This window comes from Galeopterus variegatus, unplaced genomic scaffold (assembly GCF_000696425.1).
Source record: "Galeopterus variegatus unplaced genomic scaffold, G_variegatus-3.0.2 Scaffold1206, whole genome shotgun sequence".
Lineage (NCBI taxonomy): Eukaryota > Metazoa > Chordata > Mammalia > Dermoptera > Cynocephalidae > Galeopterus > Galeopterus variegatus.
The window spans coordinates 297,735-319,716 of NW_007727317.1; the positions used below are offsets into that span (position 1 = coordinate 297,735).

At 42.2% G+C, this 21,982-nt stretch overlaps 1 protein-coding gene across 1 annotated transcript in view; it reads left to right on the forward strand.

The window, feature by feature from the left end:
• MYOCD (myocardin) overlaps positions 1-10,929 on the forward strand; it is a 67,459-nt gene extending 56,530 nt beyond the window's left edge. Inside the window, 4 exon segments of the mRNA XM_008575556.1 lie at positions 665-808; positions 1,802-1,930; positions 3,870-3,927; positions 5,503-10,929. Of these exon segments, the coding sequence (XP_008573778.1) occupies positions 665-808; positions 1,802-1,930; positions 3,870-3,927; positions 5,503-6,074 (903 nt within the window). The 3' untranslated portion in view covers positions 6,075-10,929.
• The last annotated feature ends 11,053 nt before the right edge of the window (positions 10,930-21,982 follow it).

Below are 21,982 nucleotides of genomic sequence, written 5' to 3' on the forward strand. Positions count from 1 at the left end.
ACACTGAGGGTTGCGATCTGTTGCCGGACACGGAAAAAGACAAAAAAAAAAAAAAAAAGAACTAACATTTGTACAGTGATTTATGGTTTACAAAGACTCTTTGAAGACATGAACAATTTTATGATAAAAAGATAAAGAACAAAATAGGATAACATGATTGATCTGTGCTTGTGACATTAAATGCTGCATAACGTTGCTAGGGGGAGGAACAGATTGATCATAAAGGGCTAGAAAAATCCAGGAAAGTTTTGTGAAGGGGTTGGACTTGATGGGAAGTGTAGCATTATAAAGAAAGAAGCAGGAAAAGAACATTCCATGAGAACCAAGATAAGGTGGTAGAATGCACAGGGCATGCTGAGGAATGTTTATGGTAGGAATAGTAGAATTTTAGCTTGCAGAAGTACATAGAACCCTACTGTAGAAAGTCTTGAAGACACATCCAGGTTAGAAGTAGAGACCCTATGCTGTCGGTACATGGGAGCCAGGGGAAGATTTAGAGCAGTCGGTGATATGTACAAGGCCAGATTTTAGGCAAGTCCATCTGGTAATAGAATTTAGGAATGTTTATAAAGATAAGGCACCAGGGGACACAGGGCAGCACCAGAATTGTCAGCAGAGTCCACTGCTGCAGGCCATTTCACCTGTCACTTCTTTGTTTCCACAGAATTCAGGGGCACACAATGGCCATCCTCCAAGCTTCTCTTCACAGTCTTCCAGCCTCCACCCCCCTTTCTCTGGAGCCCAGGCAGACAGCAGTCACAGTGCTGGGGGCAACCCTTGTCCCAAAAGCCCAGGTATACAGCAAAAGGTAGGCACCTGGAAAAAGGTTTAAACCTGGGATTAACTTTGCCTCTTCTCTCTTCTGTGGCCCCTGTCCTCCAAAGTGAATGATGAGGTTCAGAAGCAGAAGTAAATCTCATTTCAGAGAGAAACAAGTCCATCTGAAATGCATTGAAATGGATGTAGAAATATGCGTTAGGAGGTATCCCAGGGAGTCATTTCCCAGGGTCATTCCAGAAATCATGAGTAAAATGACCAGGGTAATGTTTGCAAAACTACAAACCAGTTTCTGTGAAGATTGAAATGGGGGTGCATTGGAAAACAATGTTGGAAAAGAGGGAGGTACTTGGATCCATGGAAAGGGCTGGAGAGGTGCAGAAAGTTGGGGTCACAGTGCAATATCTCTGTGGAAAAGGGAAGAGATGACACATGTCAGCTGAAATCAGGAGTGTAAAGAATCCAGGAGCAAGAAATGATGAAGAGGTGGTAGGAAGAAAGCAAACATAAAATAGTCATGACATAAAAGTGTCACATGCTACAAATCATGGAAGGGACAGAGACCCTGAGATGAGCCAAGCACTCCACAAGAGAACACCTAATAAATAAAGCGGTTTCATGAAGAGACACCCAAGCAATGCCTCCAAATCTCTGCACATAGACCCCATTTGGAATAAAATGACCGGGCGATAAATTACTTTGGAAATTCCTGGGCCAATGAACTTCTTTGTATTGGAATGGACTCTGACTTTATTTCATTTACTTGTCTTGTTTACTCCTAACAGAAGAGGGTGCATCTTAGAGAGAAAACTAAATCTGTGAGGTTCCCACTCTAAGATGCCGCCAGCAACAAATTGGCAGTGGTATATGCTATAGCTCATATATTGGAGTTATTTTCTGAGCCCTGGTCTTTTTTTGGTCTTTGATTAATTTTTACAAAATGTAGTCTGTAGTTTCTAGAACAGAAGCAGTACCATTTCTGACCCATGAACTGAATGTCTTTCTCTGTATTTTATCCGCACAGATGGCTGGTTTACACCCTGCTGATAAGGCAGGGCCAAAGTTTCCAATTCCATCCCCAACTTTTTCTAAGTCAAATTCAGCAGCGTCAGAGATAACACAGCCTCCCTCATATGAAGATGCCGTAAAGCAGGTAACCACATGGTTTGTTCTGCATGGAAGGATAGGGGTGACTAAGGGGCTATTGTTTTAAATTATTAAACTTCATGCAGTTTGTAGATTCTGATGTTGAGTGTTCGAGTGTCTCTAGAATGAGCAGCGTCTAGACGCTTATTGTGGAAAGGGGCGGCATGTGTGCAGAAGCCGTGTGAGGCTGGGAGAAGACGCTTGGTGGCACATCCCAGATGCCTGGACTTACAGCCACCTCCACCACTCGCCAGCTGCCACTGCCACATATAAAACAGAGACAATATCTACTTTATAAGGATTCTAGATAATCTAGCACTTGTCACCTTGTTCAGGCACATGATAGGTACTCAACTATATAAGAGAGATTGTCAGGATAATACTTTCTACAGTTCTTCCTAGCTTTATAAGGCAGTGATCCTGGCAAAATAGTGATGGAAGCTGGGTATTGAATGCAGGGAGGTTCATTATACCCTCTACGTTCATTTGTGTTTGAAATGTTTCACTTGGCTCAGTTTTAAATATCAGAGGATTTTGTGCAAAACGTGGGCTTTCTCATTTCTGAAAAATTCAGAGATTTGGCAACCCGGGAGCCACATTTCTGCCAGACAACAATTGCCTAAAGCAAAGTATCCACTGCTTCTCTGAGCCACAGCTACGCTCTGCACTCCACCTCTCTGATTCTAATTCTGTTTTGGGCTCATTTGCATTACCTGCCAGACCCTGTAGGCAAATGGTGCCTTCTGAACTGGCAAGTGACTTATTCTTTGGGCAGTGCTCCCATCCGTATTGATTATTGATGATTACTGGGTCAGGGCTCTCAGAGGAGTGAGATGGATACAAGGCTTTGTTCTGCATCTTCCCTTCCCCTGGTAGCTATAAACATCAGCGGGTCCTTCACAGTTTCAAAATAAAAAAAAAAAGTCCAGGCAAGATGGACTTCCAGACTTAAGACTCTACTTAACAACTCAGATGAGCCCGAGAGGAGAGGGAATACCCTGCAAGTGTCTACAGGTTCCTCCAGGAATCCCATGAGGACCCAAGGAAATATGAGTCAAGGTCTTGGGCCACATCCCCAGCAGCCAAACAAGAGGTAGATTCAGGTCATTCTAAAGTGAGAAAAATGTATTTTCTGTATGTTAAGATGCCCTGCTCCCAGGATGGAAAGCTCTCAAACAACTGAACTTATACTAATGTAGTCAATGCTGGCAAGCATTCTGCCCTCTTTTCCCCTCCTCTTGTTGTAGGATATTGTTTCATTCAGTGGTTTACCTGCCTAAAATTAATACTGAGATTCAATCAAACATGGTTCAGAAACCTTCAGTCCGTTTTTCCATGCTCACAGCAGCATTATTACCTACAGCCAAAAGGTGGAAACAGCCCAAGTGTCTATCAACAGATGAATAGATAAGCAAAATGTGGTATATCCATACAATGGAATATTATTCAGTCTTAAAAAAGGAAGGAGACTTTGGCACATGCTACAACATAGATGAACCTTGGGGACATTATGCTTAGAGACATAAGCCAGTCACAAAAGGATAAAAACTATGATTTCACTTATATAAGGTACCCAGAATAGTCAAATTCCTAAAGACAGAAAGTTGAATGGAGATGCCCAAAGGGGGGGTGGGGCGTTGAGGGAGGGAGAAATGTGGAGTTAGTGTTTAGTGGGTACAGAGTCTCAGTTTTACAAAATGAAAAGAGTTCTGGAGACTGATGGTGGTGATGGTGGCACAACAGTGTGAATGTACTTAATGCCACTGACCTGTACACCTGAAAATGGCTAAGATCGTAAATTTTATATTGTACGTATTTTACCACGATTAGAAAAAAAAATCACCTAAATCAAACCTACTCCAAAAACTGCAATGCTGCTTCTAATAATTTCCTACAAAGTAACCATCTTCTAACTTCTCTGTTTTCCTTTTGTTAATTTGCAATAGCAAATGACTCGGAGCCAGCAGATGGATGAACTCCTGGACGTCCTCATTGAAAGTGGAGGTAAGTCTGCCTTGAGTCCTGTCCATCATGATACCCACTCTAGCGAACAAACTCTTAGGACTAAGGTCAAGGGCACACTGTGCATCGAGTGCACCAGACAGTCACAGGTCATTTCCTCTGAACTTCCTGCACACTTTTCAAGCAGATGAAAGAAGGCTGTAGTGGGTGATGTCTCACTGCCTTCATTCTAGGAACAGTTTTCACCAATCATTGTAATGGTTTTCATTTTTCAACCCAATCCCTGTTTCCCTAAATGTTTTCTCTTGCTACACCATTTATTTCTACCGTCTAATCTCAATGCCCCTGTCTTCTTTATTTTAAGAAAAAGAACAAAGCAGATAATGAAAGTTTTGTGCTACCTACTCAAAATGAAACTCAATTCGTAATTTTCCACTAGATGGTCCAGTCGTGTTTCCATGTTATTCAAGCTAGCAATAAAAAATAATCAACACGTTCTTTTTGCCTCCTTTTAATTCATTCATTTATTGATTTAAAGAAATGTTACGGAGTGTGTGCCAGGAATTTGAAAACACAAATGAGTAAGATGCCCTAAAGAAAATGTGTAGGTAAAAAAGAAAAGAGCTCAGGGCTGACCCTTAAGCAATGGCATTTAAAGTTTCAGAGAAGGAGGCAGCAAAGGACCAAAGAAAGAGAAGCCAAGCATCATGCTAGGCTCAGTGTCACACCAGACAGACGAAGTGCCCACCTCTCTGGAGTTCACAGTCTGACAAGGGAATCAGGGAACAGACATGTCCTTTATCGTAACAAGAGGGACGAAAAAGAGATGGGTATGGTGTATGTATGTATATAGGTTTTGTGATAGAAAAATGAGAGAGGTCATATCAGATGCTCTTACTTTTTTTAAATGAAATATGTGACAAGGTCAGTGGAGAGAAAGGGTGCAGGACAGGAGTACAGGAGACTGAAGGAAAGAGCAGTTATGCATTAAACAGGAATGAATAGAGTTTTCTGGAGAAACATAGTAGGATTCTTAGGTGGTATTAAATGTCAATTGTAGGCTTGACATCATTAATTTAAAGTGAAACCAGTTGGCCTAGTTGTGCAAGTTCTCTCTTGCAATGTCCCCTCATCCAGGGCAGGCTCAGAAAAAGCAGAGAATAAGGTCCAATTATCGTCCTGGAGTACTTAATAAACGGCAGTGGATGGGCAGAGGGGGGCAATTCTGCATGAAATCGAGCTTTCAGAGGGGCACAGTATTTGGGGATGACAAGATTCAGGGTGGGGATGGAGGCAACTGGAGTTTAGGGGGTGGTCAAGGAACTGAGGCCAGCATGAACACCAGGTCATTTCTGGGGATGCCGAAGTCTCCAAGGGTGAGAAGAGCTGAAGTGGGGAAAAGGCAATGAGGTAGGGGTAGTTCTCAGTGTGTAAGAAGGAGCGACCAGGAGGCAGGGGGTGGGCAGAGCAGCGTGCCCCTCAAAGCCACAGAGGAGTTGTAAGAAGGATGCTCAGTAATGATCAGCAAGTGGCAACAGGGTGGCAAAGAAACCTTCGGACAAGAGAGTTTGATCATCACAGAGTGGCATTTAACAATACATTGTGTTTTACCTGCAGAAATGCCAGCTGATGCCAGAGAGGATCACTCATGTCTTCAAAAAGTCCCAAAGATACCCGGGCCTTCCCGAAGCCCTGCTGCTGTCCTCACCAAGCCCTCAGCTTCCTTCGAACAAGCGTCCTCAGGAGGCCAGCTCCCCTTTGACCATTATGCCACTGATAACGAGGAGCATCTGGAAGTCTTATTAAATTCCCAGAGCCCCTTAGGAAAGGTGAGCGATGTCACCCTTCTAAAAGTTGGAAACGAGGAGCCTCCTTTTGAAGGGATAATGGATGGATTCTCTGGGAAGGCTGCAGAAGACCTCTTCAGTGCTCACGAGATCTTGCCAGGCCCCCTGTCCCCGATGCAGACACAGTTTTCACCCTCTTCTGTGGACAGCCATGGGCTGCAGTTAAGCTTCACTGAATCTCCTTGGGAAACCATGGAGTGGCTGGACCTCACGCCACCAAGTTCCACACCAGGTTTTAGCTCCCTCACCACGAGCGGCCCCAGCATCTTCAACATTGATTTCCTGGATGTCACGGATCTCAATTTGAATTCCCCCATGGACCTTCACTTGCAGCAGTGGTAGAATGTCAGATGCAATAGTGCTCAGGAAGACTGGTAGGAATTCCATAGAGGAAGCACACACCATAAATACTGATATGACCCAAGGAAAAAAGAAGGGAATAAAAAGAACCAGTGGAGACTTCCGTGACAATCAACAAAAACAAATGAGTCATTTTAAAAAATATATATGTAATGTAAAATTTACCAAAATTCAGTAACTGTTCATGATTTCAGCAATGCATTCAAAAATGTGCTTTCTCAGATGAAGGATGCCAAAAAGCATTCTTTCACTGCCCCTTCAAATACCAATATTTTTTCTAGCCCATCATTTTTCTCAGGCATTGTTGGAGCATAAGCTCACACTGTAAGCTTTTCTCATGAATTTACTAGATGTACTGAGGAAACAAAAAGTCTTTGGGAGTACAGGGAAGCCAGTCCCTCAAAGACATGCCCATGGTGGAGGCCACTTCCCGTGTCTCCTTTACCTGTCTTTCAAAAGAGAAGTCAGGCCCAGCTTCAGTTAGGGAGTCCCTGAGACAGAAGAGAGGGACTGAACCAATCCCATTCCCAGGGGAGCAGAATCAACTCAATGTCCTTTCACCACAAGACTGCCTCGCTGGAGTGGTTCGGACTGTGTATCCAGGACTCTTTGTGGTCACTGATATTAACTAACCTGCTTTGAGTCCAGAGAACTCCACCCAGAACTTTTTTCCATCAGTAGCTTAATCATTCCAACCATCTCAGTGCTGATAAGCATTGTGTGATAAGTGAGAACCCTGAAGCAAGAAAATCTCCTGCCACGGAAGGGATATCTCACGTTCTCTGACATAACCCCCTTTAGTTCCAGAGACTAGAGATGACCACATAGGCAGACAGAAAGATGTGTCTAGGCACAGGAAGCCATACCAGGGATCATTTAGGCAGAACTAGGAAACATCGTTGGGGGTGTCAGTTTATTTTTCTCCCACTCCACTTTTCTTTCAAGATGCCAATCCTTTCTTGCTCCTCTTTTAACCATCTGCCTCTTTCTGCCCCAGTATTGGGAGGAGAGGAATTCTCAGCTCTAACAAGCTGCCATACTTCTAATGAAGCCATTTAAAAAAAAAAAAAAAAAAAGTTAAAAATCCAGGTTCTCCTGGAGAACTCAGTCTCCATATGCATAGTTTGCTGCAAAAGGAAGTCAGAAGAATTTTCTTAGGGAGAAACCGGTGACTTGGTCCATCCGTCACAAAGCTCATCCTACTCTCATTTGACTGATAAACAATCATTGATTTGTATTGCTCTGGGGAAATTGGAAATCATTGCATTGTAAAGATAAATATGGATGATATTTACAGGACAGAGTACTTCAGGTCTGGGTTTCTGAAAGAAAACACAATTGCACATTGAAAACGATGGAAGGAAAGAAGACAGTAGTCTCAAGCGCTTCCTCGTTATCTCTTGTGCTTTGGCTGGGAGTTAAAAGAAACTCAGATTGCAGGATGGTCTCTCTAAGGCTCACTGTAGCTCCAGTTCACCATGTTAGAGTGTTGCATGCTGTAGAAAGTAGCTATTGCTGTTGTTGTTTAATTTAAATCACTAAGGCACTGTTTTCTTCTTTTGTAAAAAATGTTGTTCACTGTGCACTTATAGAGGAAATAATCAAAAATGTTGTGATTTTAGAATTTCTCCTTTTGGTAAACCAAAGATTTAGAAGTCATTCCATTGTTAACTTGTAAAAATGTGTGAACACAGTGTTTTTGGTGACTGCTACTCTGAAAGCTGCCAGATCTTATTGAGGGGGTGGAATATACATGTATATATACATCCATGTGCATGTATGTATATATACACATGCGTACAGACATAGACATATGTGTATGTCATGTGCGTGTACAGACATGACATACACATATATCGTACACATATATGTATACATACATGCACACACATATAGGGGTGTTTGGGTGTATCTTGAAAAGCAGTGTTACAGTGTTCTGTACCAAAAGCCTTTAACCCTCAATCTGCTGTGAATGATACCTGGCCTTTCTCACTACGAGTTCCTTATTAATCAACCAGACCACACATTGCCTCTCTGTGTATGACTAATGGTTCCAACCCAATGACTCACAGACACTTGCTTACCATGAACAGGCTCATCTTGGCAATGAATATGGATGTGTAAAACGGCTTCACCATGTGCAGCTGGAAATGGGAATGCATCTCCCTCTTGGAGAAGAGCGTAAAAGGAACACGAACATCGGTTTACATTCCTTGACCTGCATTGTGCTTTAAAAGATCCACATGGTAAATTTTTCGTTTGGCTTTTATGTCATCATCAGAACCAAAAATCTAGAGGGGAACACTGCTAGTTTCTCTTTGAAGAGAAAGCTATGAGGAAGAAAACCCTATCGACACATTCCACGCATTCGTTTATTCCTCAGATGTTGACATTTTATTTGGGTCTTGACAAAGCTTGCTGGTTACACTTTTCAGGTGCCACATTTTGCTATTTGTATGTTATTTTTTCCCCCTTACTTCCTTTGGAAAACAAACTCACATGGTGTCCCTACTCTGAGACCCCTGGTCTGAGTGTTAATTATTTTTTTCCTTTGGGTATTTCTATCTGTGGGACTAGACCTGTTTTGGAGGCCTCTGTATTTTGCCAGACTGTGCCTCTCCATTGGGACCTTTTTAGGATATTACCCAGAACTGATATATATGCCTCACAGTGGACAAAACAGATAAGGTGGCTTCTGTGACTATTGTAAACCAACATAATTAGAAGAGCAGGTCCCTGGATAACTGGTCAACCTCCACCTGCTGTCTCCACACACCAGGTTCGCCCTTTCTCTTCATAGATCAGATGCAAGATTTGGGGAGAAAACAAACTGGAGATAATCAGGAGACAGATGAACTTGGCTGCTCCCAGCGGAGAAAATAACTTATGTTAGTTCATCTGTCTCCTATTGGGGATTATTATTTTAAATTCTTTTAAACTCTTAGTTGTCTTGTCTTTTATGGTGACAAACTGGGCATGACTAAAAGTTAGGCAGAGACTAATGGAGATGGCCACATTCAAGTTTCTTAATGCTCTTGGAGCCTGAAGATGACCACATGCAGTTTTCATGAGAACGCTGGGCTCCTCATGGTGACACAGCACTGCAGACATTCCCAGTGCTCCTGCAGTCCAGTAGATCCATGCTTCCCCAGGGGGTCAGAAATCATTGCGCAGTAAGCCAGGAAGCCAGAGATCACTGGTAGTGGCCCTGCTTCTAACAATGTTACTGCAACACACACAGTCAGTTGCAAGGGGGAAAGAGGAGAGGAGGAAGAGAACTAAGAGAAAGAGGAGGAGGAAAGGAAGAAAAGGGCTCAACGTCCTGATGAATGAGCCTCTCAATTCAGCTCAATCACAAATTTTTAAATGAGAAGCCATTCTTAATGATATCACCAGTAAATGAGAAAACATCCACCTGAATAGTCAAGGGTCTGTGAACTGGCAGCCTCTTGCCATTCAAAAACATTATTTCCAACCTGAAATTAAAAAAAATAAATAAAAATCGATAAAACTTATCCCAAGCATTTCAGACAGTCTTTTTCAAAGGTTATTGATTTTAAATTCAATCAGCTCTTCCAGTAGCTGATTCTGGTTGGGCTGAAAACTCTCACATCAAATTTACTCATCCAGTGGATAATTATTTGATGCCTACCATGCTCAAAGCACACAAATCCTCAGATATCCAATAATGAATTGGTTCAGCACTGATTGTTCAGATTTTTAATGACTGCAGAGCGACAGCTCCTATAAGCAAGAACACTGAAAGTCTCACCAACCCTCAACCTAGAAACATTTTACCTATGATGAAAAGGGGTGGTAGTTTTTGCAGAAGGGAGAATGAAGGACCCTTTTTAGCTAAATGCTATCTCTCACACCAAGATTCTTGTCTATTTTTCTGTGGTCAAACAGCAGTAGTCTATTACTTGCAGATCTTTTAATATTTCCCACCATTTAAAACATCTGTGAGAGTTTTAGGATTTGTTTTGACTGCCAGATACAGAAGCTCCTTGAAAATAAAGGAAGGGTGGAAGAGACATTGTTTATGTACTACCCCTATGCTCAATCATCATAACAAGCTCTCTAGAAGAAAGGGACACTTAGAGGGGGATGAAGGGGGTGGGGGCTATTTTGAGCCTCCATCTCTTAAGAGACAGGCTTCTAAGAACGTTGAGACGAGGTTGAGACTATTCATAAGATGATTTCAAGACAGGAAAGGATCTGGGAAGAATTTTGCTATCATATGCAAGGGAAATTATAATAGGACCCATTGGGCTCAATAGCACATGAGTCAGTTCTCTTCTGATTCTAGGATTCAGCAAGTTTCCCTGTGATCAAGACAAACAAAGCCCCGAACATCTCCTATGCTTATTTTAACCACCTGCTCCCATCATGGACACTGGTAGCATGCGTTTCCTATAAATGGTTTAATAGCTTCTGAGTGTTTATGGAAATAGAAAGTATAACTGTGGGGATCCTGGAAGCTATTCTAATGTTTTCCAAAGGAACAGAACCCACACGCTCCCCAGAGCTCCTCCAGTGGTCCCGTAATGAGGACCTGAGGCAATGTATTGCTGGGTGCTTAAAATCCTCCTTCAGTGAAACACAAAGAAGCTTTGTAAAGAACATAAGAGCAGGCACACATTCTCTGCGGGACCCTGTGTGGTGGTGTTTTCACATCGGTCTCCTTTGCTCAACTCTTTGCTACATAATCAGAAAGAAATGTGGTTTATGAGGAAGAAAAAACAAGCAATGGCTAAAATACCAAAGTTGGCATGTGTTGTTTTTTTTTTTAAGAAAAATGCATATATTTTTAAATAAAATGTTTATTTTAAAAAGAGATGTAAACCGTTTTTTGTGACTGTGTGGTGTACCCAGGCCCTGGGCTATGCCCTATGTATGTATGATTTCCTTTTATTCTCAAAATGGCCATATGAAGTTGTACTAGTATTATCTCCATTTTGCAAATGAAGAAACTGAGGCTCAGGAGGCTAAATAAATTGCCTAAGATTACACAACTAAAAAAATGATTACCCAGCTAAAAAAAAAAAATGACAGAGCAGAGTCAAAATTTGATTTGCTCACATCCAAAGTCCTTTATCTTAAGTATTGCACATCTGGCCCACACTTCTTACTGGTAATACTACTAAAATGAAAACTTTTGCAAAACAGATTCTCAAGCTACATATATGCTCACTAAAAACACACACACACACACACACACACACACACACACACACACACACACACACACACACTTAGCCAACCCAATGTTTTCATTAGTTTCACAACTGAGCAAACCGAATAATAATTTAGAATAAACTGAACATCAAAAATGGCCTATATGATATGTACAGATTCCTTAAGTAAGGTCCCATTTTTATTTGCTTTTCTCTCCTAAATTTATTCCTGCCTGTCATTTTCTCATCGGTGCATATATAAACCACATAGAGGAACTCTGACATTGTTTAAAGAGCCCTGGAATAGGGATCCCAAGACCTTGTTTAGATGAGAATTAGTCTTTCTCCATACCATGGCTCTGTCTTCCCTGCATTGTCCCTTTCGTAGGCTCTCCTTGCATAGAAGCAAGAAGATCTTAGGTTTCCCGCAGCCCCAGTGGCAGCAATTTCAGCGACAAGAGAGTTTCTCATTCCTAAAGGCCAGAAGACATCTCATAGCAGGCTCTCAGTGGTCCAGGCAGGTCATGACCATCCTTGAACCCATCCCTGTGGCCATGAGAAGGAGATACAAATTCATTCACGGGACTCGGATCCACTGCTGAGCCCTGAGCTATGGAGAGGGCTTATTTGAATCTCGTGGACTGGCAATAGAGAAGATGAGTTTTTCAAAGGGAAAATTGGTGCTATTACCAAAAGTGGGGAGTAGCTGCTGAGAAGGCAGAGACAGTAGATTTCTACTACATAATCCCTGCTTTCAAGAAGTTTGCCGTTTAGTGAGGAGACCAACAAGTGAATAGGGAATGACACATCATCTGGTGAGTGTGTGCTATGTGCTAAAAAAAGGGGGGTGGCATATAATAAAGTCTGGGGTTGAGGGGAGATGGTCAGGAAGAGCTCTCCAGAGAAGGTGACCACTAAGTCAAGATATTAATGACACAGGAGTTGGGCAAGATAAGAGCTGAAGAAAAGAGCATTCCAGGCAGAGTGGTGGCATATAATAAAGTCTGGGGTTGAGGGGAGATGGTCAGGAAGAGCTCTCCAGAGAAGGAGACCACTAAGTCAAGATATTAATGACACAGGAGTTGTGCAAGATAAGAGCTGAAGAAAAGAGCATTCCAGGCAGAGGGACAGCCTGTGCAAAGGCCCGAAGATGAAAGAGGATTTGCCATGTTCGGGAATGTACGAAGATCAGGATAGCCAGAGAGTAAACAAAGGGGTAGGGGTGTTGGGGGGTGGAAATTTAAAAAAGAAAAGAGAAAAACTTGGGAATTATGTTAGTTTGCTAGGACTATTGTACGAAAGTACCACAAGCTGAGTGGCTTAAACAACAGAAGTTTGTTTTCTCATGAATCTGGAAGTTGGAAATCAAGGTATTGGCAGGATTAGTTCCTTCTCAGGGCTCTGAGGGAAGGTCTGTTCCTGGCCTCTCTCCTTGGCTTGTAGACGGTAGTCTTCATGTTCACGTGGTGTTTTCTCTGTATCGTAGCATCCTCTTCCCTCTGCACAGTCTGTCTCTGTGTCCGAATTTCCCCTTTTTATAAAGGCATCAGTCATATTGGATTAGAGCTCACCCTAATGACCCCATTTTAACATGACTACCTCTATAAAGGCCCTATCTCTAAATAAGATCATATTCTGAGGTGCTGGGGCTTAGGACTTCATCATATAAATTTTGAGGGAACACACCTCAACCTGTAACAGGAGACAAGCAAGGGCCAGATTACGAAGGGCCTTGTAAGACATGTTGAGGAGTATAAACTTATCTTTAAAGCACTGGGGTATCACTGAAGAGTTTTAAGCAAGGACGTGCTATAATTATTATTATCCCTTAAGAACATGACTCTGGCCATGGTGTGGATTGGAGTGTCAAAGGGAAGGGAAGGGCAACTGGTATATTTTGTGAATTAGTTTGATCAATTGTCGGTGCCTTCTTATTTTACAGACATGAGAACTTAAAGGGGAGTGATGAGTAACCCAACATACTGGATTTAGTACATGAAGAATGATGGGTTGGGGACAGGGGCAAGAGTGGTTAGTGACTTAAGAGCCTGTGGCAGTCACTCAGCCAAGGGGCAGGTGGTAGCACCTACTGAAAAAGTGGCAAAGGGATGGAAAGTGAAGGTAGGTTTGAAACATGTTAAAAGAATGTTAAGTGTAGGACTTGATCACTGGATGCAGATGGTGGAGAAGTAAGAGGCTTTGGATTTGGGGGAAGGAGAATTAGATGTTGAGTGTACATTAGTGCCATTCACATGAACAAAAGACCCAGGGTGAGGAATAGATACTTGATAGGAAAAACGAAGAATTTGGTTCTTGAGTGTCTAGTGCCTATGGGACACTCAAGTCAAATGTCTTCACTAGAGAGTTTTGGAGCTCAGAGTGCTTTGCATGGAAATATTGATATGAAAGTAAGTGGTCAACATGCAGACATTAGCTGAAATCACAGGAAGAGCTATGACCTACACAATGTGTGGAGTGAGAAGGAAAGAGCGTCCTGACGAATGCCAACATTGGAGACACTGGCAAACGAGAATGAAAGGAAGTGGTTAGAAAACCAGGAGAGGATGGTATTCCTATCACCAAGGTGGGAGAAAATCTCAAAAAAGAGGGAGTCTTCAATCCTGTCTAATGCTACAGTGAGCCATTATGTTAAGGACTGAAAAGTGTTGGTTTGATTTTACAATAAGGAGGTGGGTGGTAACTACACTGAGAGCAACTTGGGTGCAATGGTGAGACCAGGTGGGTGCACACTGAGAAATTAAAAGGAGATGAGGAAGTGGAGATGGTAAATCCAGGTGTGCCTTTCAGGTATGGCAATGTGTGGAGCAAGACACACAGGGCCATAGCAGAGAGGCAAACGTTTTAAGGACCGATTTTTCAAGAGGAGAGAACTATAAGCTGATTTAAAAGCTAGTGAAAATTAGGTGGTATAGAAAAGAGAGAAAGGGGCAGAGAATGAGATTCAGGTTGGTCTGCCTTTGGGAAGAAGAGAACTGTTGGTTGTGGCAGGAGAGAAGGGGAAGGTGGGGGGAGATGCAGGTACGTGTGCAAGTTGTACAGGTGTGGTGGTAGGACAATGAGGAGTTCTCAGGATGCAGAGATGATGCTTATGTATGGGGACAGGAGAAGTATGGGGTGAAAGTTTTAATAAAAATGGAGAAAGGTTGCATGACCAGCTGTGCAGAATGGGAGAGAGAACTGATTAGGAGACATGAAAGGATGCCTGGGCAGAGCTGGAAGATTTAGCTGGAGACCATGCCCTCTGCACAATGGTGGCACTTTACATTAACATCAGGAGAGTGACCTGGGATGCAGGCAGAGGCTCCTGGGCAGCCCCCACTGCCCCAAGCAGAAGGAAGGAGTGCACTGCAAATACTTCTTCCATGCAGGTGATTCACCACAGCCAACACCACAGCTACTGCTGCTGCAAGGACAGCTCACCACCAAAGTAGCAGCCAGGACCACCCTGCAGGCAATCTGCTTCACACTTGACTGCATTGACACAAGGAGAATCACCAGCAGAACCTACAAAAACAGGAGAAACTCTCTCTCCTCAAAGACCACTCCAGAATAACAGAATCAGCAACTGCTCTACCAGATGACCACACATCAATGTATTGGTATTAGAAATATGAATACACAAGAAAATATGACATCACCAAAGGAATACAGTAATTCTCAAGTACCAGACCCCACAGAGCAGGAAAACCTCAAAATGACTGAAAAGGAATTCTGAGAACAATCTTAAGAAAACTCAAACAGATGAGAGAATACTCAATTAGACAACACAATGAAATGAGAAAAAAATATCCATGATATGAAGGAAGAAATGTCCAAAGAGATTAAAACCTTAAAAAAGAATGTAGAAGAACTTCTGGAACTGATAGATTCAATGAAATAAAAAGCACAACCAAGAGCTTAAGCAGCAGGTTAGAGCAAGCAGAAGAAAGAATTTCAGACCTTGTACATAGTCTTTTTGAAATAACCCAGGCAGACAAAAAGGAAAGAAGAATTTAAAAAAATGAAGAAAAGCTAAGAGAGCTACCAGACAACCTTAAGTGCATAAACATCGGAATCATGGATGTTCCAGAAGGGGAGGAGAAAGGAAAAGGCATTGAAAACTGATCCAATGAAATAATGGTGGAAAACTTCCCAGGTACAGTGACAGACATGGATCTTCAGATCCAGGAGTCTCAAAGGTCTCCAAACAGATTCAACCCAAAAAGATACTCTCCGAGACACATTATAGTCAAACTGGAGAAGCTCAAAGACAAAGAGAGAATTCTAAAACCAGCAAGAGAAAAGCATCAAGTCACTTCTAAGGGAGCCCCTATTATATTAACTTCCCAACTGAAAATATACAGGCCAAAAGAAAATAGAATGATATATTCAAAATACTAAAAGAAAAAACCTGCCATCCAAGAAATGTTAGCAAGGCTATCCTTCAGGAATGAGGGAGAAATAATGTATTCTCCCTCATTCATTTTGTTTTTCAAATAATTGAAAAACAAAAACTACTGGAGTTCACCACCACACAACCAGCCCTGCAAGAAATTCTCAAAGAAAACCTGCATCTGGAATCTGAAAAATGATAATCATTGTCATGAATACATAAGAAATAACAAAACCCACTGGTAAAACAAAAATGCAAATAAGAAAGAGAAAGAAATTAAATCTTACCACCTCCAAAAATGAACAAACATTGAAGATGAATAATAAAAGGGGAAGAAAGAAAAAAAAAGATATTTAAAACAATTAAACAAAAAGCAGTAAAATGCCAGGAATAAGACAATACCTGTCAATAACAATCCTAAATGTAAGTAGATTAAATTCCTCACTCAAAAGACACAGACTGACTGACTGGATTGAAGAGCTAGACCCAACTATATGATGTCTTCAAGAGAATCACCTCACCTGCAAAGACACACACAGACTAAAAGTGAAGGGATGGAAAGAGATATACCACGTAAATGGAAATCAAAACCAAGGAGGAGTAGCTATTCTTATGTCAGATAAAATGGATTTTAAACCAAAAGCCATAAAAAGAGACAAAGAAAGTCACTACATAATAAAAAGGGGAGGGATCTATCCAGCAAGAAGACATAATAATCATGCACACATGTACACTCAAAACTGGAGCACCCTGGGGCCGGCCCGGTGGCGCACTGCTACAGTGCACCACTTGGGAAGCGCGGCGGCGCTCCCACTGAGGGTTTGGATCCCACATACAGACCGGCCACTCACTGGCTGAGCGAGGAGCGGGGGCAACACCGAGGGTTGCGATCCCGTAGCCAGTCCCGGTCCGGGGTACGGGCGCAACACTGAGGGTTGCGATCCATTGCTGGTCACGAAAAAAGACAAAAAGACAAAAAAAAACTGGAGCACCCAGAAATATAAAGCAAACACTATTAGACCTAAAGAAAGAGATTGACCCCAATACAATAATAGTGGGGGGCCTGAACACCCCGCTCTCAGCACTGGACAGATCTTCCAGGCAACAAAATAACAGAGAAGCACAGGAGTTAAACTAAACTTTAGATAAATTGGATCTGGCAGGTATCTATAGAACATTTCATGCAACAACTACAGACAGAATATACATTCTTATCAGCACATGGAACATTCTCCAGGATGAACCACACGTTTGGTCACAAATCAAGTCTCAGCAAATGTAAAAAAATTGAAATCATTTTCAGTATATTTTTAGACCACAATGGATTAAAAGGGGAAATCAATAACAAGTGCAGCTCTGAAAACTATACAAATACATGGAAATCAAACAGCAGGCTCCTGAGTGACCTATGGGTCCAGAATGATATTCTACATTTTTGATGGAACTGTAAAATAGTACACCATTATGGAAAACAGTATAGAGGTTTCTCAAACAACTACAGATGGAACTACCAGACAGTCCAGCAATCCCACTTCTGGATGTATACCCAAAGGAATGGAAATCATCATGCTGCAGGATACCTGCACTTCCAAGTTCACTGCAGCTCTATTTACAATAACCGAGATAGGAAACCAGCCTAAAAGTCCATTAATGGATGACTGGATTAGGAAAATGTGGTATATATACACAATGAAACACTATTTGGCTATAAAAAAGAAGGAAATTCTGCCACTAGCAGTAACATGGATGAGCATGGAGAAAATTATATTAAGTGAAATAAGCCAGGCACATAAAGAGAAATACCACATGTCCTCACTAATAGGTGGGAACTAAGAAGGGAGGGAGGGAGGGAAAATAGGTGGGAACTAAGAAGGGAGGGAGGGAGGGAAGGAAGGAAGGAAGGAAGGAAGGAAGGAAGGAAGGAAGGAGGGAGGGAAGGAAGGAAGGAAGGATGATGAGAGGGAAGAAGGAAGGAAGGAAGGAAGGAAGGAAGGAAGGAAGGAAGGAAGGATGATGGGAGGGAAGAAGGAAGGAAGGAAGGAGGGAGGAACCTATGATTACTAGAGGTGGGAAAGGGTGAGGGGGAGGGGAATTACGGAGAAATTGGGTAAGGGACACAAAGAATAATTATGATTTGTAATAACGAACATGCTAGTAATACTGATTTGATTAACACATATTATACACAAATACTGGCAATCAACATTGTACCCCCCAAATAAGTATAATCAATTACACTACAATTCAAAACATAATAAAAATGAAAATAATAAATAATAAAAATTGAAAAATAAAATAAAATAAAATATATGCTTAGAGATCTTATGCATGTTTTTTTAATTAACCCTTAAATACTTTTATTGCTATGATGAATTACATCTTTTATTTAGATTGAGGGAAATTATACATTCATTTGGAATATAGAGTTCATGTTTCCTGCTAAGTTTAATGGAGGTATTTATTATTATTATTTTTAGCATCCTTTATTTTATTATCTTTTCTAACTGGGTGTTATATTTACATTGAAAAGCTAATGATTTAAGTATATAAATTTTGTGCTCAATGAACATAGTAAATGCTAAAGATGGTGTCTCATCAATAGGAAATACATAGATTACAAAACCAGGACTCCCTAAAAGGTCCTTTTAACTTTAAATCTTAAGCCAAGGCCTTGGCCTCTTTATCTCTTCCCTGCTTAAAGCCTCTGGGATCCATTGGCCCACCCTTCCTCAGCATTCTCTACAATAAGCGGTATTTGGAGAAACAGCCTATATTGATCTGGGGGTTTGGGAACAATAGGGACCTATTTGCTTTACCTCTACAAAACTAAATGAGGTCACTAAAGTTAGAACTCCCCATAATAATAAAAATCTTCTCCCAAACAGAACATTCTAGCATGGAAGGCTTGTCATGAGGCACCTTCCTCCAGCAACTAACATTTATTTAATGTGTACTATGTGATTTCACAATGCCAAATAAGCAAACCCTACATACACTTTCCCATTTAGTTCTCTAAATTCTGAGAGTTAGATTCTACTATAACCTCCATTTTCTAGATGGGGAAAGTTAAGTGATTTTCCCAGGAGCAAATAGTAAGTGGTAGAGCTGGGATTTGAATCCGAGTGTGCCTGATTCTGGTGCATGTGGTATTCTGCCTCCCCCATGCTCTACTGGTGTGGTGGGTGATAAGCAAGAATATTTTCAGGTCGGAAGGCTATTTCAGAGGAACATGCCTGAATTTAAGATTCTGCAGAAGAAGAGCTCCAAGAAGGGTGCCTTGGGGATGAACAGCTGAAATGAAGCAGATGTGAAAATCATTGGGGTGGACAAGGTAAAAAGGCTGAAAAACCAGCGTGTTGGTGGCCAAGCCACGTGGATGTCAACATAATCCAAAATGACAGCAGGATGTGGAGTGCAGAAGTAGGTCAAGCTGAGTTCAAAACTTGTCAATGAATGAGAAGTAACTGGGGACTATGAATATGACAGCAGGAAAGGAGGGAGAGTTGTGGAGCCCCAGAGCCTCAGAGCATAAGCCTCTAACAAGCAGGAGCTCTTGCATGAAGGTGGGTTAATAATAGTCTAGAAGCAAGGATGTGGGTATGGAGGATTTCAACCCCAATGCCAAATCCCAAAGAGTATGGGGAAGAGAAGATGGAGCAGCCCCCCCTTGAGAGGGCTGCAGAAGTGATGAGAACCAGGCATGGATGTTGTGGGTGCAGGGATGTCTGTTGACCATTGTGCAGAGAGGAAGTCTGGACCGAAGGGAGCAGTGAGAGTTTGGACCTCAGTGGAGGGGCACAGAGCAGCTTGCAGATGAAAGGGCCGGAGATAACATGCGGTCTGCTGGAGCTTTCAGCACGGGCAGGAACCACAAACATCAGAGACGTGAGCCATGGTGTTTTTGCCTAGCCACAGAGCTGCCAAAAGAATTGTCCCACTGATCTCTGAGTGGGTGATAATGAAGGAGAGCCTTTCAGAAACAAGTCATCACAGCCTGGATTGATTGTTTCTGAGGGAGTCCTAGTCCAGGTGAGCAGTCCATGAATGAGAGACAAAGCCAGAGGTTGGGAACGAGACAGACCTGGGTTTGAATCCTACTGCCACTACTTCTACAACTTAAAACAATTAAAAAAAAATCTTTCTAAGCCTCAATTTCCTCCTTAGAGACATGGAGTGATTAATAATTGTACCAATGTCTTGAAGCTGTGGTAGGATGAAATGGGTTAATATTTTCAAAGGACTTGCAAAGTTTTTCAAAGGTAAACACTCAATAATGTTAGCTCTTATTATTTGTATTTACAATAAAAGATGATAAAGGCCATGGTAGAAGAAATATAAGGTGATAGTATAGTATATAGCTGGGGCAATATCATAATTGGAGAAGCGGGTAAGGGGGGGTGTTCCCAGATATTTAGTTTCATGCATGAAAGATGAGGAGTCAAAGTATTCCCAGCAGAGGAATTGACACATGTGAAGACCTATGGGCACAAGAGATGAAGTGCGTTGTAGGAAGCTGGGGAATTGCAGGACAGTTGGAATAGAGGATGGTGGCATGACTGGGATGGGGATGGGGTGGGTACGTGAGGAACAGGGAGAGCTGCTGCGATATCCAGACAGAAAACCAGAGTGATGAGCACACAAGTGGAGGAAGATGAGCAGATTCAGTGACACTCAGTAGCTATTAGTAGAAACAAAAGGACTTAGACATGGATAGAAGAGGTCGGGGCAGGGGTGAGAAGAGGTAAGAGAGGGAGGACTCAAGAGTGATTCTTGGCTAACTTATCTATGTACCCCTGCCTCTACCACAGAGCCTGCCCAACAGTGCACGTTTCTCTTGGTCCTGGGGGTCTCAGGAGGCAGGACTACACGTAGCCTCTGCCAGGAGTCCCCCAGGGAGCAGGGCCACACATAGCCCTGCCCAGAGAGTGCAGTGAGGTGAGTTGCTCAGGGCACGCCTTGAGCTAGGGGCTGCCGCCTGGGGAGGTGGGCAACCAGAAACCAGACACAAAGTTCTGGGACTCAGGGCACACACTAAGCAACTTAATTGTCTATAGGCATGTATTGTATATGTTTTAGCCAGCTGTGAGCCCTTTCCATACCTCCTCATCTCCCAGGCAACTCAATAGGAAGTCTGTGGTTTGTAGTTAAGTCTTGCAAATTCTTGCTGACCCAGTCTTTTTGCATTTCTGCTGACACAGTCTAAGTCCTGGAGAGCAAAAGTGCCTCCATCTTTAATATGGGTTCTCCTTCATTTTCCTCCACAACAGTACATATCAATAAAGATTTGCTCCATCAATGGAGTCCATAACATTTTCCTACAATTATCTTCCTGCCCTCTGCCAGGTACAATTTGGATGATCAACCAGCAGATGAATTCCCTTGCTCCTCTACTTCCTAGGTATTTTTGCTCCTTGCCCCAAGCACCTACTCTATCTCCACCACAAAAATTCCCTAAGGAGAGGAAAGGTATCCAAGGTTAACATGCCAGCAAGGCACGGGCCCTTATAATGGAAAAGGCTATTCTAGGTCCAGGCAGGTAGACAGACAGACCTGAGCCAGCCTTGGAGGTCTGTTCAACCACCATAGGAGGATTTCTGGGCACCCAGACAGTGTACCTGCTTCAGCATCTGACAGGTGCAAATCAATTGCTCATCTCCTAGAGTGGTATGGAAGCTGTAGCCCAGCACTTGTGAAGCATGAACTGGAGTTAGGTGGAATAGAGAGAGACTCGTGAAAAAGCCTTGTGGTCTGTAACCCTCGTACACTCAACAGCAACCTACATAACTAATGATTATAACTAACATTATGGATAACTAACATCCATAAATGGGATGGATACACAGCCTTCTGAGCAGATGATGGCAAAGAAGTATAACCCAGAATTGAAGCTCAATTCCCTCTCCTCCACCCTCCAGCCATGGTACTACATATGGCACATCCCCTGGCCCCTGAGATAACTGAGTCCCAGCCTAGGGGAAAGGGAATAACTCTCAAATGCCTAAAATTAAGTTTCTGCTACTCATTAGAATGGATCTCAAAAAACAAAGCCCACTATAGTAAATACACCTGAGTTTGCAGATTGAGATCTGAATCTACTACCCTTTCTCATTCCTAATGTGTGTATTGTTTTCTCTCTAGAAAGTGTTATCTATTTGTTTCTTTTATTGCTTTATCATAACAGTACTTTCTATATTTATTAAGAATTTTTACTTCTTTATCCATATTCTTCTATTACCTTTATTAAGTTATTTTTCCATGTTTTTTGATATTGATTTAATATGTTTGCTCGTTTTGAGCTTCTTGAGATGAAAGCTTAATTC